This window comes from Ciconia boyciana, chromosome 21 (assembly GCF_034638445.1).
Source record: "Ciconia boyciana chromosome 21, ASM3463844v1, whole genome shotgun sequence".
Classification (NCBI taxonomy): domain Eukaryota; kingdom Metazoa; phylum Chordata; class Aves; order Ciconiiformes; family Ciconiidae; genus Ciconia; species Ciconia boyciana.
This window is the reverse complement of record NC_132954.1, coordinates 4535979-4553929: the sequence shown is the minus strand read 5'-3', so window position 1 is coordinate 4553929 and position 17951 is coordinate 4535979. Positions and strand designations below refer to the sequence as shown.

The 17951-nt window shown below is 37.7% G+C and overlaps 1 protein-coding gene across 1 annotated transcript in view; it reads left to right on the top strand.

Annotated features, from left to right (window-relative positions):
• MACO1 (macoilin 1) overlaps positions 1 to 12110 on the top strand; it is a 30660-nt gene extending 18550 nt beyond the window's left edge. The window contains exons 7-11 of the mRNA XM_072885171.1: positions 6485 to 6643; positions 6956 to 7138; positions 7980 to 8100; positions 9612 to 9786; positions 10930 to 12110. Of these exons, the coding sequence (XP_072741272.1) occupies positions 6485 to 6643; positions 6956 to 7138; positions 7980 to 8100; positions 9612 to 9786; positions 10930 to 11132 (841 nt within the window). The 3' untranslated portion in view covers positions 11133 to 12110. The remainder of the gene's footprint in view (positions 1 to 6484; positions 6644 to 6955; positions 7139 to 7979; positions 8101 to 9611; positions 9787 to 10929) is intronic.
• The last annotated feature ends 5841 nt before the right edge of the window (positions 12111 to 17951 follow it).

The following is a 17951-nucleotide window of genomic DNA, read 5'->3' as shown; positions in this document are numbered from 1 at the left end:
TATCCTGTCCCTGGAGTGTAAGGCATTTGTTCATCTTTTCCACTTCCAGTAGTATTACTCATTCCCGTTATTAAACTTTCAGTCTGCATCAGTGCTGTACCCTGAAAAGGGCTGTGTGAAGTCCTGCATTTGTGTCCGACTTTCAGATCAGATCTGCTCAGCTTCCAAATAAAGATGCTTTTTATAACTTCTTGTCCAGCAGACTCACAGCAGGATGTCAAAACCAAGCTGCTTTCCTTTTGTGTTCACAAATTATTTCCCTGAGCTGACTAACCAGTATTAAATGTAAAGTATGCCTTATGACTTGCTAGGGACTCAGGATTAACAGGGGTTATTTGAGACAGTAAAAACTGGGGTTTTTTGAGAACAAGAGAGTCTTGCATGCTTGTTAATATTTTCTCTTAAATACTGCATGTGACATTTATATCTGAAAGGGTACTGCTAATTAATTTAAGTTATATTTTATATATACAACATTACTTTTATTTGAAACAGTAAGTTTTTATTTTTGTTCTGTCTGGTAAAGGTTAATGCATGTGTATTTAGTTTTTTGGAGAGGAAGTTACTGATCCCCATCTCTAGGTATTTCAGTGAATATAATGTTATGTTACTGTCATCTTGATAGCTAGAGCAGAGGGATTCAAGAGGCTCTGACCCTGCTGATCAGCCTTGAAAGTAATCTCTGCCTTAGTCTTTTTTGTTCCTACAATTGAAATGAATATCTGCTTCTGATGGATGCTGAAATGTGCTGTTTGTTTGTCAAGCACTTAATAATTGAATCTCTGTGATCTGAGCTGCTGATTTCCCAACGCTATGGTAATTGGGCCAGTAGAGGGATATGTCTGGTATTCAATGGAGGGATAAACTTGGTAGCCCTTTACACTTAATATTGTTTGTCAGTGGGTACAAAGCAAGTTGACTTCTTGTTATTGTTTCACTGTCACTTCTGAGGTGCAGTGGGTTTTGTTCATGTTTTAGGGGGTCGATGTGTGGAATGAGTCCAAGCTGTTGTTGGTGGAGATTTTTTTTTTTTGTATTGCATATTACATAGTAATAATCATGTCCTGCCTCTAGCTATTTGCACCCTTAAAAGGAAAAAAACCAAAAACACACACACAAAAACCTGGCAGTGCAGCTTGGCAAAACTGTTTGTATCCATAGAGGTCTTGCCTTTGGCACATGAGGTGTTGAAACAAGCTGTCTTATGTACTAATTATTCTCAGAGATAACAATGACATCTTCTGGCAATTGGACCAAGAAAAATATTTGTGAAGCAAGGGCTGGTCTACCACATGTTATTTTGCTTTCCTAAAATTTGATGTTACCTGCAGAGACAGACTTGAAGGTTTTAATGTAAATTTCTGTCCATTTGATGCTAATTATTGTACATCTTCTGTGGCACCATTGATGTCCTAAGAGCTGCTTCTTCCTTATCCCCCCTGCCTGAAATGGCATTAGTATACCAGAAGGCTTTCTTGCTGTCAGCTGCAGCGTGGGGAGATGGTCAGTGTTTCATGAAACATGATGGGAGTGAAGGAAAGCATAGAATAGAAAAGCAAAAGAATTGGGAATGTAAATTAGAAATGTGGGAGGGGATCCTTCTAGCAAACCATTTTCAAGCCACTGTCAATATAGTGCTTGGACTGTTCAGAAACAGAATAACCTTTTAAAATGCCAGCTACTTAGATCAATTCTGTGTAGGAGAAAAAGAAGTAACTCGGCTTTCTCTCTGTGGATTACTGTCTTTTTGGTAATGAAAAATGCTCTGAGGAACTGCTAGTAACAGCATATTAGTTACAGCAGGAGAACCTCAATGCTGTGGGATCACATTGGCTACTTCAGAGAAGTAGGTTCGCTGCAGGGGATGCTTATGCCAACAGACTGGGCTGGAACAGAACAAAGGAAAAAATGGGTCTCTTAGAAAAACATCTGAGTGTCTTCTGGGTCTTTTAAAACTTCAAATTTTATATAAATTGTGTTTAATTTGTGTGCAATTGCCAGGTGATTATGGAATTGCGTTAACTGAGTAAACTAAGCAACAAGGATATGTTATTCATCAGTTAGCAATACTTAAGAGGATTAAGCTGAATTGAGTTGTCTTTAAGTTGATCCATCAATCTTCCCTGAAGCATTTCGCAAAAGGCTCTGTCTTGGAGGTGATTACTGATTAATTCTCTTCATCAGTGAGATCAGGAATTATATGAAGTAGTGCTGAGAAAAGAAAATGGGTAAATCTGCATTTATAGTAAAGACAAACTGAAAGAAATTGGCCTTAGTTGTATAAACAGCACAACGTAATAATCTGCAACTAAACCCTCATTTTAAAAATAGTCGTGTGTCAAAATGACTTGTAGTTTGTGCAGCAATAGAGAAAAGTATCTTCTAGAACTCCAGTTTGCTTCATCCCCCCTTTGTAAATAACTTTTCCATTAAGCCTGGAAATAAGAGACTTAGGCAGAAAATGAAATGGTAGAAAGAATAATAATAATAATAAAAAAAAAGTGCTGTCTTATTGGGTCATTTATCATTGTAACAGTAGTGCAGACTATTACGGAGGGGAGGAGGGAAAACTCCACGCAGTAGTCTGTGCTCATAGCAGCGAAGCTTTCTTCTAGGACATTGTATTGGTTTACCTTGATGATGTGCTTTCATTTTAGAAAGGGGCAATGGAAAGGGTGTTTTTAATCTCCTTGTATTTCTGTGAAAATGATGGATGAGCTCTCTGTCTATGTACAGAGAAGAGCTTTGACTCTTGGCTCGCTCTTGGCCAAGAGTTCCACAGGAGGAAGTTTTTAGGCTAAAAATGTTTGACTGGACTTCATAAGAAGGATAAGAACATGTTTACACACCAGAGATTGCAAGGAGTACATGTGGTTTTGAGGGGAAACTAACAATGTCTTTTTTTGTTTGATTGTTGTTTTTTTTTTAATGAAGTTGTATCTCCAGCTAAATGTGGCAGGTCTTGGAGAGAAACCATATAGGAAACATTTGGTCCTTGCATTATGATGGATTATTAGCTTCCTAACTAATTTTAGATAGTAAGAAGCATTTATTTGCTCTATAAATTGCAGAAAATGTCTGCTCTGGTATTTAAAGCTATAGAAAAAACTACAGCATAATGAAAAGGAGTAATTAAAATCTGTTGAAGTCTTACTTTAAAACTTATTTCTAAACAAGTCCATCGACAGATAAATTTCCAGTGGTTTTGTCTGCCATTGACTTGGAAGAGATTCATTTTCTCTGTATTAATTCTCTTCTGCCCCTTTGGAATTGCTCTACGGTAGTTGATCACTCACTGTATGTAGACTGATCATGTTTTACATACGTTATTCTGTCTTTCAGCTGTTGTAAGTTAGGTCATCTGTACTGATAGGAGCGATTGTTTTGCAACAGAATAAAAACTCTTAACTGCATGGTGGCCTGAAAAATGCAGATGTGTGGAAGTACTGGAATCCTTTAATTAGAGTAAGTCGAACTAGTTAAGTTATCACTCTTTCACTCCTGAGCCTACTGTGAGCTCATTTGTGATGGCTAGTAAATTGGAGAGTCTTTGTGTTTTAATGGATGCACAAGGTTAGAGTTCCCACTTTACACCTGCTAGCAGTTTCTAAGAAAAAGAAACTCCTCTCTGCGGCGTTTAGTGAATGAAGGGTTGCAGGTGAGCAGCACCAGCTGCTCATAGGCAGTAGTATACTATCGGTATGTGGTTTGTCTGGATGTGTTTTAGCGGTGTGGCTACTGGTTTTTCATAAACAGTGGAAGCACCCAGAGTTGGATCAATTCTTGTTGAGTTTAATCCTGACTTCTTTGTGATTTACAGTGAAAGTCATAATGAACGGCAGGGCGGTGTCATTTTCCTGTGTAAGTTACCCAAAGTCCCCTGTGGTCCTTCAGAGTAAAAGGATGAATATTTGATGCTTGGAGCATGCTTGAAAAGTTAAGGCGGAAAGGACATCCATGAGGCTTTGGCTCTGTGTTCAGGCAGGATTTGAGTGATGTATCATGAGTGCGCAACACTTCCTGATCCCGATTCTCACAAATTTAATGTGTGCAGTTCTGGTTGGACACTTCTACCTATGCTGAGTAAAAAGGCAGGCTGTGGCTTGTGGCCTGATATATTTCCTCCTGGTTTGGGAAGTAGGCATCCTTTCTGCTCAACGTTTGTGTGCACTCTCCAGATCACGCAGGTTTCATCTTTCTTTACAGCGCAGTCTGGACCAGCCCCATGAGCACTGCAGGTACAGAGCCCTCGTTGAAACCGGCAGGAATGCCATGAACCAGATGGCTTAAGAAGTTTGAACTAATGTCAATGCTCTGTTGCCAAAATACAAATTCAGCTTGTCCTGTGCCGGCACCTCTGATTTATTCGGGCTCTACCTGATCAGTGCTTCTTTTCCTGGAACACTAAATACGCAAAATAAATCCTGGTACATCTTATTTGAGCAAGTTTGACATAGTCTTAGTTATAGGGAAAAGGCTATTTACAGCTGTCTTATTTTCAACAGATATCGCTTTATTGTAGAGATGTATGTTGAAATTATTTATGGATACTTGTCAATGTAAAGTGTGTGTGATTTATCTGCATTCCTTTACATTGTCCTACCAACTATTTTTTTTTCACCTACTTATGAAAACCTATATTAAAACCAATCAGCTGTTGGCACACAACAGTCTGTTAATGCTTCCTACAGCATCTTACTCTCTTCAATTAAGAAGTTTGGTCTTTCTAAAACACTTAGTTACTGCTTATTGGAAGATTAAATTGAACTGTTATATCATTGCCCAACAACTGCCCAGCTCTATCACTTAACATACTGAACACGGTGAAAATACATACCCAGTAACGTCTGCTGATGGGTTTTCCATTTTTATTTTGTGTGCTATGGTTACATGGTTGAATGAATATTTGGTTAGGTTTGCAGATTCTTTTCCTCCTACAACAGAGTACAAGGTGTTGAAATGATTTCTGATCATCAATATGAAATGTGTATTTGCTTTGCAGTATTACTATTTGCCTACTAAGTATAAGTTGGGTTTTTTTTTTCTTTTTAAAGGTACATTTGACGACAATTTATACTATATTAAAAGGAATTCATCTTACCAGTAGGGCAGTTCAAGTATAACTAGAAAGACAGCTTAGTACAGCTGGAGAAAGTGGGATCTAAGCATTTGAGTTGTATGAGTGTGTTATAGACCACGCTCTTTTATAGGCTGTTTCTTGCTGTTAATTTACCCAGTAGACCTCTTCGGTGCAGTTTTAGCCTATTACAGATGTACTTTTATGAATTTCCATAAGTTTGATGATTCCACATTTAATCTCTTGATTCATTCACACAGGATGTTCTTATGCCTCATACCGTTACATCTCTCACTAGCATTTTACGTTGAGATTTTCCTGCACTGAAGCCCAAAAGAGCTAAGTGTTTTCATTATGAGGACAAAAAGCTATAACCGTTCATCTGCGCTAGTGAATGTCAATAAGGGCAGTTCATTTTGGCTTTTGTGACTATTTTCCCCAAGTCTTAATGTTCAATTACCACTAATTCTGTATGGAACTTTAGGAAATAAAAACATCTTTATCTTCTTTATGAACATTTAAAAACTTTTAAATCAATAACTGACAGAGCAAATGAGGATTATGTGTGAATGACTGAGAGGCACATTTGCTTTAAATAAGTATGTAACAGTGCTCATCAAAAATGGTTAATTATTCACCTGTGATGTGTTCTTGTTCTAAGAATCAATAATCTTATTTTGAAAATGTGGGGAAAAAATTAAGGTGAGCTGGGGGCCTCTCTTTAGAGATTTGGGTTTTATTTAACCAATTTTGGTTGAAAATATTTTAATTGATTAAGCTTGCATGAGTCTTCAAGAACTTTCTAAAGCTACAATTAAGTGTATAGCAGATGGTCTCTGTTCAGGAGCAATTAAAACTAAATTTACTGACTCCTGAACTGTGGATGACTTAACACGTACTCTTTATTCAACATGCACATCATGTACTTCAAGAAAAAAAAAAAGTTTAGGTGAGAATTCAGCAGTATGCTCCACAGCTCAGCTATAACTAACAAATGAAACTCATAATTTGTTGAGAAAAGTAAAATTTGTTCATATGTGCACCTGTCCTTGTTTACAACTTCTCAGACTTATCCATTTAACTTCTGCTTGAAGAGGAAAAATATAATTCCATAGGATTTGTTTTACAACTCTGCAGTGCATGGAGGAAAACAAAATTCCTGTGGGAGGTTATGAAGTGTGTGTATAGCTATACATAGAGCTATATATGTATAGTTATATAAAACATTGTTATTATTTAGCAAGGACAGGCATAATTTCTGAGAGTTTATTATTTTAAGAAGCAAGGGTTTGGGGGGGGTTGGCAGATGGCATGATGTTTACTCTGCTTATTTTTATATAATGTGCTTGAACCTTTGGATAACTGGGAAATAAAGTTGAAATTGTCTTTTAAAATTGTCTTCCTTAGGTTGGAACAAGATATTAAAAAGTTAAAGGCTGACCTGCAAGCAAGCAGGCAGATCGAACAGGAGCTACGTAGTCAGATCAGTTCTCTGACTAACACAGAGCGGGGAATTCGGTCTGAAATCGGACAGCTCCGGCAAGAAAATGAACTGCTTCAGAACAAGTATGTGTTTCTGCCCAGCTGTGTAAATTAGTTGCTGATGGCTGTAGTCTGGTAAAGGGGAAGTTAAGTTCCCCTTTAAGTTAAGGGAGGGAGTTAAGACTTTACAAAATGTAATGTTACAAAATAAAAGTTAATTTATTTTGTAATAAGAGTAAATTTTGTAAAATTTAATTTTACGAAATAAAAGCTAAGACTTTACAAAATTTGAGGCACTTGTCTGCAAATCCAGCAATGCTCATTTGGGACCATTGACAGCAATTTATTTTTAGTAAGTGAAATCCTCCATTAAATCCCATACCTGTTACCTTCCAGATTACACAATGCTGTACAGATGAAACAAAAAGACAAACAAATGATCAGCCAGTTGGAGAAGAAACTAAAGGCAGAGCAGGAGGCACGAGCCTTTGTAGAAAAACAATTAATGGAAGAAAAGAAAAGAAAGAAGTTGGAAGAAGCAACTGCTGCACGTGCTGTCGCATTTGCTGCTGCTACAAGGTATTTTGTTCTACCCCAGAAGCAAGCTCAGCTCCAGAAAATTACTGAAATGTAGCTGTTGCTACTGAAATGTGTTTTGGGGGGATTTGGGGAGGCATTTTTCATTCTTCTGTACATAAAGGAGTAGTCTGTATTTGATTTTTTTAAAAAAGCTTTATTTGTGTTAAGAGGTTTATTTGTGTTAAGGCAGTGAGAGGACTGGGAGATCTCCTTCCATGAAGCTGAGTCTCAGTGCTCCTATACGTTACATTTACAGGGTATAAAGGATGAATATGCTCTAAATTATCTCTTCTACCTTGATTGTGCTAACAGAGAGATGTTGTACCCCACATGGGTCAGTCTGCTTTATAAAAAGGAACATCCCCTTTCACGGGGGGACTGTGAATCAAGGATTCAGGCAACGATGTTGGTCAAAATACTGTCTTGATCTCACATCTTGAAAGTATTCTGCTCTAGCCAATGACTACCAGTGCTCAGCACAGTGGTGTTTCAGTAGTCACATAGGTGTATAGATGGGAAGTTTTTCAAGATGAAAGCATGGCACAAGTGTGGATTACTTTAATCTGCGGGGCTCCAAATGTCTAAAAAGAATTATTTCTGCTTTTCTGTTCTCCATATTTCATAAATATTCCAAATTTCCGAAGACTTGAGGCATAACATTGAGTAACTGTTTGCAGCTTATTGCATTGTTGCCATAAAGGAAATTCTCTTGCTGAAAGAACAAAGTTAGCGTCCTCTTGTTATCCTTCAATATTTATATTAATTTTCATGTTATAAACAATTCAGGAATGACAGCCTCATTCTTATTTCATCATCTGCTCTTTTAATGTTTTTTCTGCAGAGGAGAATGTACTGAAACTTTACGAAATCGTATCCGAGAGCTAGAGACAGAGTGCAAGAAGCTAACAATTGACATAAAGCTGAAAGAAGATCAGATACGAGAACTAGAAATGAAAGTTCAGGTAATGAGAAAGCACCAGGGGCTTAGATCAGCATCACAATGAGTGCTTTCAGCCCTCTGAAACTGGTGGAGCTACATAAGAGGCAATCAACACCTTCAAGAATTATGCTCTTCAGATGTCTGTCTTGCATGTCTTGCATCAGGCTTTGTAAGAACATGGGTATGAGGTTAATAGTCTCAGCTCCACACTGCTCAATTGTTTAAATTATTAGAATTTTTTTTTGCCGAGCCAATGGTCTGGGTAGACTGAGAATATAATCCCCTCAACAACATTTTTTGTTTAATGTGAGGAGCTTGTTGCCAGTCTGTATCATTATAAATTTCTCTGCTAGCAAGTAAGATTGCTTACTCAGTGCAGTCTTAATCACTAGCCAGACTTTTTTTTTTTTTTGTGAAAGTGCTTGAATATTGAAAGTACATTGTGGTAGGCTTGTAGCAGACACGTTGTCTGGCATGTTAGAGTTTAAGAGCTCAAATGTGTGAGTTGAACTTGACCTTATTCCTTTAAAATGTCTGTTCCTAAAGACGTACTCGGACTGTCAACTGACAATTTGCATGAATATGTATTTTTAATGTCTTGTGGTTTTTAGACACTCTTCAAAATCCACCTGGTGTTATTGTGAACTTGTTTCCAGATAACATATGCAGCCTTGTTGCTCCTGGTTTCACCAAGCCCTTGAAAACAAGTGTGGTTTATCCATGGAGAACATGAGCATGGCTTTCGAATAATCAAAACCAGCTATAATCAAGCTTTTTAATTTTATTACCATCTTCAAACTGTTAGAGAAGCTTTTTGTTACAGGCATTAATATTTCCCCTGTTGTATTATTGTTTCTTCATTTAAAAGTATAGAACTTTTTTTTCGTGTATAGTATTTCTTAGTCAAATGTTAATGCATACTTCCCAGCCATAAGTTACCTGTCTCTTATGTGCAGAATACTTGCTCCCTCCTTTTCTCTTTTCTGAATTTCTGGGTTTGCAGCACAGTTAGGTTCAATGTGGGAAGTATTCTGAGGCAAAGAAATCCCTCTCATCAGCCAGTTGAAATAGCTTAAAATGCCTGTTTAGTATCACTTTAAACTGTCTTGCTAAAAGTGATCACTTTAAGCAAGAGATCAGCCCCATTCTAGCCATTTTGCTTGTGGGAAGTGTTTTCATCTTCCACAGCTTGGCTAAGAGTACTGTGGAGCTGCTTAGCTGGCACTTGGAAGTGCTGAGGAGGATTTCTGGGTGGAGGGTCTCGATACGGATGATAGAGGGCTGAGAAGCAGAGTAAATGATACCTGCTCACCGCACTGTAATTATGTATTGTACAATATGGCTTTAATCACCTGTATGATGGTCATGTATAATTACTGGAGGTAATATTACAGTGTCCTTAATTAACCATCATTTTAATTTTACAGTATTAATACCAGGCCCAGTGGTGTGCTGTGGGGAAGAGAAAGACTTCTCAGTGCATCTCATGTGTAAAGTCGATGAGAATAACATTTGTCCTAATTACTCCTACAGGAACTGCGGAAGTACAAGGAAAATGAGAAGGATACGGAGGTGTTAATGTCAGCACTTTCAGCCATGCAGGATAAAACACAGCACTTAGAGAACAGCCTGAGTGCAGAGACAAGAATCAAGCTGGATCTGTTCTCTGCATTAGGAGATGCAAAACGGCAGCTTGAGATTGCCCAAGGTAATACGGGATAGTTTAATTCAACACGTAGTACTGACTGAAATAGTGAAAATATGACAGAAAGAATATCCTACCTTTTTGTTTAGGGGTGGGCTACGGTCCCCACGCAGCATTTCAGCTTTCAGTGGGTTTTTGTCTTTTATAGCTTTGTGAATGTGAGCCTAAGCAATCCAGCTGATCAGCTTCCCCAAGCTATTAAACTGAAGACAATAAATGTCAAGATGGGCGTTTAAGTTAATTTGTGATGAGTTTCTACATTTTTTATAAACCATTACCTTAAAGCTGGATAACTTCTTTTAAAGAGCTAGAAGATAAAATAATAGTTGCCATCTATTAAGCCCCTGTCCTTGAATCCTAATAATATTTTGATTCTCCTGAAGTAAATACAACCTAAGGGGGGGGGAGCAAATAACCCAACCTGTTTTAAACTTCACGCTGGTGAGGTAAGCATGGACACTGGTGTCCGTGTTGGGCTGGTGTTGCAGCCACCAGAGGGAGCATGAAGCCAATATAAAACCCTGCCCAGACTGTCCTTTGTTCAGCTGTGCCAACCATGAAGCAAAATTAAATAACCTTTTGATTTGATTTAAATGAACCTGTTTAATTTCCTTGCAGAAGTTTGCTTGGTTGCAGGAAAATTTGATTAGAGTGAGAAACTTTTTTTGTTTCATTTCACGGGTGTTTCTCTTTACGTAGGTTTATAAATTGCTGTAGTGATGTAGTGAGTGTGCCCAAAGGGGGTTTAGAAAAATGGTGAGAACAGGACAGTTTTGAAAATAAAGTAAATAACACATTTAACAAGCAAACACTTGTGGTCCTGTGAGGTGCTTGTAAAATGTGAACGGAAAAGTGCAGAAAAAAGTTGAGCCATAGAAATAATCTTTTGGTATGGTGCCGCTGGGAATCCAAATGATGCCAAATCTAATGGAAGTGCTATGTCTAGTTGTTACATGGTAACTAGAGGTAATTAAACGTAGTTCCTCAACACAAACCAGGAGTTATGGGAGTTGTGCTTTTACCGATGTCATGTTAGAGCGCTGAATGTCTTCTGGGTGTTTTGCTTCAACAGCTTTTATCATTGAACAGTTGGTGGAGGGCGAAAACATGCTGCTGGTTCTAAGTGATGTTATTTGCTGTTTTCAGGGCAGATCATTCAAAAAGATCAGGAAATCAAGGACCTAAAACAGAAGATTGCAGAAGTTATGGCAGTAATGCCCAGCATAACATACACTGCAGCCACCAGCACTCTGAGTCCTGTTTCCCCACATTACTCTTCCAAATTTGTGGAGACCAGCCCTTCTGGACTTGATCCCAATGCCTCTGTTTATCAGCCCTTGAAGAAATGAATGCCAATTTTCTTTTTTGCCCAGTAATTTTGTCATGCTGAAGGCATCACACAGGAGTGTCTCTTGCAGTCAAGATGAAATTGTATTGTGTGAGACTGTATTTGTTGTCATTTAAAACAGGATAAAAGAACATCTGGATTGACTAGAACTGCCCATCAGTTTTTCTTGTAAATTTTTAGAAAACCTCACAGAACTTTGCAATTTATTTTCCTTGGCCAATGCATTAAAAACAATTCTTGGTTTTCAAGTAGCCAATTTTGCCTTTTTATGTACTCTTGCATGGTTTCCTCTTGAAAAATACAGGGCTTTGCTTGATTTTGAACCCTTTCTTCTTTTTTTTTTAATAATCAAGTTGAATTTGCAGATTCATTCAGAAATAGTGAGGAAAAACCTTTAGTTTTTACAGTGAAAGGGTTAAATAATCTAACAAAGCTTTAATTTATAGATGTATTAAATACAAATATGTGATGTTGCAGAAGATAATTTGATTACCCCTCAAAGGACCAAACAAATTTCAGGGGCGTTGTTTAAGGGAAAGAATAAGAGAATAGATGATGATGTGATGGTGGTTGTTGTGTGAAATATTTATATTCCCATTGGTGTTTTTAGTCATTGAGAATTGCTAACAGTCTTGTTCACAGTGCCTTGGGAAAAGACATTTCAAGAGGAAACTTGATGGTTTAAACTATTTTTTCCCCCTTCACTGTCATCTAGCTTATATATCAAGCTCATTACAGAGTCTACTGCAAATTGTACATGGTAATTTGGATGTTCATTATAAACCAAGGTTACATCTTCTGTTTATTTTGATATAAACTCAGCAGTGTTCTGTAACTTGCCTTGATTATACTGCATCGTGGAAGGCACAATATTAATACAGGAAGCGTTATTGTGAAGGCGGAACTGTGCAATGTACTGTATACAAGAGACTGTAAAGCTGGCTAATAAAAGCTGCAGTTCTGGGTTTTTTTTATTTTATTCAACTGTGATTTACACTTTATATCACTTTGTGTTTGACAATTTAAATGGAGCTGAATATTTTTCAGCCGTTGTGCCAAGGAGTTTTTAAGGAGTTTTAAAGGAAACTCATAAATTGCACAAAGGTTTAAGTTAAAATGTATATTATACATTGATAGAAAGTGTTTGCACTGACGACTTCTGAAGTGTTTCAGATTTTTTGAGGGTGGGGATTGGAGGGGTGGGAAGCAAAATTGTGTTGGAAACTAGCAGAATTACAAACCCAACATTATGATTTTGCAAACATGCAGTGGACTCTGGAAGGACAAAGTTCTTCTTAAAAGAAAAGAATTTTTTAAAAAAAGTTTCATGTTAATTGGCATGTATGCCTCATTTAAAAAAAAAAAGTAGGACACACAAGTCAATAGAAGTATTAAAGTTTCATCATTTTAATCACAGATATTCTTTTGGGATAAAACTTCTAGCTTTAGCCAGGTGTGCATGTTGCTGTCATTTGCATTTTTGAATCATCTTGTGTAATTGTCACCATAAAAGTGTTACTCAGAAATGTCATAGGTTTTTCATCTTTGTGCAAAACATGAAATATTGTCACTGACTTTTTGTGTTGAGGTTCCCCCATTTTGCTGCCTACTTTGGCACAATTTTTGTTCAATACTTGGTCTTGGCTGCATTCTTTTTTTTCTGTGGGGTTTACAAAGAATAAATGTTTTCTTGCAGATAAAAAGAAAATATTTTTTTTGCCTTTTTAACTGACCTGATTTAGCCTGGTATAAAGAATACATTTTGTTTAAAGAGCACTCTGTTATTCCAGGTAAGTCCTCTCTTTTGCAACAGAGCTTCACTTCTGTGAAACAGAAGGAAGAACAGATGTTTTTTTGTATTCGATGTATAAACTTAGCAAGTTTCCCTGTCTGTGGGCTCTTAAAAAAAAAAAAAAAAGTAAATTTCTTGAGAATTGCAAAAGTATGTCTGTAAGTTTAGCCTTTGTTCCTCTCCAGCCATTCTTACTGCAAGAGCAAAGCCGAGATGGACAATTTGGAAGTTTAAGCATTGTCCTTGTCTAGACAAAAAGAAAGAACAACTTGTCCCTGGCTTTCAGTATATCCGCTTAATTCTCTTAGCAGCCACAGTTCCTGTTGTAAAATTTTTTATTGGGAATCCTGAAGTTGTATTCAGGGGAAATGAGCTGTCTTTTACATCTTTGCTTTGGCTACTGCCGTAGCTGGTCCTGACATGGGTGTTCTTCTCTGACTGCATTAGGCCTCCAGGCAAAATTTTTCAGGTACCAAGAAATTCCAGCCTCGACTACTCTGTGATTCTGCTGCAGGCACTCCCAGTCCCCTGAGGACGCATTCATTTTTTTTCTTCTTCTCCTCAAATCACCACCAGTCTGACATACACATAGATCATTTCCTAATCAAAATACATTATAGATAAGTTTGCAGTTTTAACAGATCACGTTGCAGTGCAGCAGAAGTTGCACTCTCTAGTACCCTCCTCAGTTCAAATGGAAATGTTCCTTTAGGAAAGGTGAAAGTATTTGCAGGCACCAGTCTGCTATGCAGGATAAGTGAAGTGAGTGGAAGAAGATAATTTAAGCACTCAAATCTTATACCAGCCAACCTGTGGATCTTTAAATATTTAAATGTCTGAAATAGAAAATATCTTAATGACTCATCATAAATTGTACTTGCAAGATTAATACATGGGGAATTTAAGAATACAAGACTACAGAAGGGTCACCTAGGATATCTTGTTTTTTTCTACAGTCAATTTTGAAATACTACTGCGGAATAAATATTCTAGAGAGATATACCAAAGAAAAATTGAAGTATCCAGAACTTTTTCCAGCCAGCATAAGTCTAGGAAGAAAAGGTAATGGAAAGACAGGACTTCTATGTAATGGTTTTGAGCACCTCGGGTTTTATCCTCTCTAAAATTTTAAGTAGAGTGGAAAGCAGTATGTAATTTTATTTTTAATATTTAATGAAAAGCTCCTTTATTCATAGAATCTATTCTGTAACTGTGCTAAGATGAACTCGCTCCCCTTTCTTAGCATATGTCATGGTGATGGGGAAAGGAGGGCTTAAATGCATGTATTGAACTCAGTCTTGCTTCATCAAATAACTTCCAGAAAGTAAAAAATTGCTGCTTTGACTGAAATGTCCTCTATGGCCAGCTGGAAATTAAGCTGGAGATACCAGCTTGAGTGCAGGAAAGCAGGTGAACTTCCAGCTGCCTTAAAGCAGCCATTTCCTCTGAAGTGTTTAAGCAGAACAAACTTGTGGTTTGTTTTTCCTTTTTCTTTCTTAATTGTTAAATCAGAGTTGGAAGTTGTTCGCTTACCCCAGCATTGCCTTAAGCGCACTGTGATTGCACACTCGAGTAACTGGCTCCAAGACGGTTTCTTAGGCCAAAGGAAACGTGCCTTTTGGCATTGCCTGATCCTGCCATTACTGCCCTTATTGTGTCCAGGAGCTGGCTGCTCCGAATATGTTGTTATTGATGACATTTGTATGCAACAGATGGATTTTTTGCACTTCAAAATAAAAATCAGACTCCTTCCAATAGCATTTGATAGAAAACGCTCTATTACAACGTTTCACCCTTTTCCTTTACCAATAGTGCCTGCTATTGAGAATAAGACTGTTCCCAAGATTAGCATCTGAGAGTGGAAAGAGAGCCTAACCCAAAGCCTGCATTTGACCTCATCCAAACAGATTTGTGTACTACGGGCACTGAGCACCACTGTAGTGCAGCAACTTGATCACCTGCAGCAGTAAGTTGCTGGGTTTTTTTGGTTTGGGTGTTTTTTTTTTTTAAACTTACAAGTTTCAGTCATAAGCTCAATGGTTATTAAATACTCACGTAGGAGTTAGTGTGCAGTGGGGGGGGTGTTTCTTCACTACTGGACCCTTCCTTTTCTTGTATTGCAATTTGGAAGTCAAGGTCAGAAATAGACCTTCAGCAAGTTAATACATCATAGATTATAAAAATGAAATCTGAGATGCCACAGTATCTTAATTGAATCAGCTTCTATGATGCACTAAAATAATACACAACCATTTGACTAAAGCATTTCTAATAAAGGAGAACAGGCAGAAAAAAGGGCAAGGATCCATTTCAATTAAGTTCAAATGTAAGTGGCTCATTTACCTATAATCTCTCTGAGTGGTAATTATGCTGTTCTAGAGCATGTTGTCAGGTTCAGAAAATACTGGGTTTTACTGCTTACAATGAAAATCTTTAAACTGTATGTCTTACATAATTAACAAGAAATTATTTCCCATCAAAATTTAGGTGGTATGAACAATAATGGTTTGATTATAATAAAATAATAGTGGCAGTTAGTGAAAGGTAGCCTGCGCTCTTTACGCTTCTGGAAATGCTCCAGCAGTAGTACAGTTTTTGTGGGGAAATGCAGCTTTTTCTTGCTCTACCCTGAAGCATTAGCTTAACAAAGTCCTTTTGCTAACAAACACGGCTGTAATGCAGTACCCTGATCATAAACCGAGTGTCAGCTTCAGGTGAATTTTCTTATCCTTTGCTTTCAAGCCATTCCATTCAAAGTCTGATTGAAACATTCCTTATGCAAAATGCATGACAAGCATTTTAAAGACAATTTAAGACAGTGCTAAAACCAAGGGTTTCTTACAAGATTGAAATAACCAGCATTTTACAATCTTTATCTCCATAATTGCTCACTTAATCTGATCTGTTTCCTCATGCGTTTGCCACTATATCCTAACTTCCATTAACCTTGACTAAACAATTTGGTGTCTTGATTATCTTTTTAGGCAGTCTCTCTATTTTTTGTAACCTCTTCAGGTGTATTGTCACTTAAAACCATCTGTTTATCTGTAATTTCTTTTTTTAAAATAGGCTTTTTTTTTCTTAGACCTATCTATGAATTAACTGCCATATAGAATAATTGCAAGCAATTTTTATCATGAGAAGATTTATGCTTCATCTGCTTTTAGTCCCATGTATCAAAAAGCAAACCAAAATGATTATATAGGATGCATGCGATACCCATGGGAATGCATTTCTGTCTGCAAAGCCCCTGGGGCTCTTTGGAGGGCAGCAGGGCCCTGCGTCTGTAAAGAAACTGAACCATATGCCATCCTTAGAGACTTAAGTTTTAAAATACTGAACTGTTTTGGTGGGGAAAAAAGATTAGAAGTGAAGTAGTATTTTATTAGTGATGAGCTTGAAGAAAAAAAAAATCCAAATACCCACAAATCCCAAGAAAATTTGGATCTGAAACTAAATGTTGTGGTTCATAGCAGTTTTCAGTGAAAATATTTGAGATCTGGAGGGCCCGAAGAGAACATGTCTTTGAGTTTTCTGAAAGTGAGAACTTACTGAAAGAAAAAGTACTTTGTGTCCTCTCCAGAACAGCCACGAGAGGGCCCAGGATGCCTGGAGTGAGCCTGGCCCTGCTTAGAGAGCAAATCATGAACATTACTCAGTCACCAACATACTGGAAAAAATTCCATTTCTTTTTAAACAGACATCTGAATGTTATTTCATAGTCTTTCTGTTATGTGAAAGAATAGGAAATTCATCTTGGGAAGCCCAGAGAGCTCAGAAATACATGGAGTTGTGTGATAATGAAAGTATAATCAATATGCAAACATTCTCTCCATGTGAGACTAGACAGAGATTCAAAGAAAGGGAAGAAAGAAGGCTTTGCTTTATTCTCCATATCCAGAAGCCTTTCTGTTGCAGAAACCGAAGCAGTATAGATCCTTGGTTGAAGTTTGATGCAAGTACAGAAAACTTTCCGCAGTGTATACACCTATAGTATTTCACCCGTTTTCTGTCCATGGTGATGGTTCTTACCTGCTGAACTGCCTTTACTGGGTGTCTGTCTGCTTCAACTGCAGCTTGCCAGTAACTCTTTTCCCTCGGGAACACTAATATTACAGCTTAAATACCTTTTCAAAGATCCATGGCTATTCAAGATATCCTACAAGCCATTATGTCTTTGCTATCCAAAAGTGTAGAATTGTCACTTCCCATAAAGAAAGGTATTATTTAGAAATGCAGGTGAAAAACATTTAGTCCTGGACCAAAGTCTAGTTTATGATCCAGTATCTGACTTCTTAGGGCTAAAAGCAAGTTGCTGAAACTCTCTTCTATTTGCAAAGGGGTACAGCATGTATCTTGACTTGTGTGGAGGAGCTGGTTTAGATTTCTGTTGAGAATAATTCTTCTCATTAAAGTTCAATTTATAGTAAAAGATGCCCAGCATTAAAAGTCACTACATTAAAAATACTCTATATTTACAAATACTCTTTTTTAACATTAGACAAATTAACACTTTATACCAAATTTTAACAACAGGGGAGTGAGCGAGCGGCTGCGTGGTGCTTAGTTGCCGGCTGGGGCTAAACCACGACAGGCCGGGAGAAACCACACCGGTGTTGTAAGATGTCCTATTAACACCCTGTTGTTGTGGAGTTGACCTTCATTAGCTCATTCCTTTGGCTTCCTAATTTAAATGCAATTCTCCACACTGGCTCCTTTAAACTCTGTGCTGTGTCTCATTGTCTGGTGTGTACAGCGTGCATTGCCACACAGCTGTACAGCAGGGCTGAGCGGGCCGGTGGGTGGGAGGTTATTCTTTCAAGAAGATGAGGAGGATTATGGAATGAATGTGCTTTCCCTTTTTCCCTCCTCCCCCTTCCGTGTAGTTATTTTTAAACTCCCTTTTTATTACTTACATTAGTAATCTATAAGTAGCGCTTACAAGCCTGGACCGAACTCGGAGCATTTGTGCCTTGTGTTATATGTATACAGACAACGAGGGGGCTTTTTGCCCCAAAGTGCTCAGAG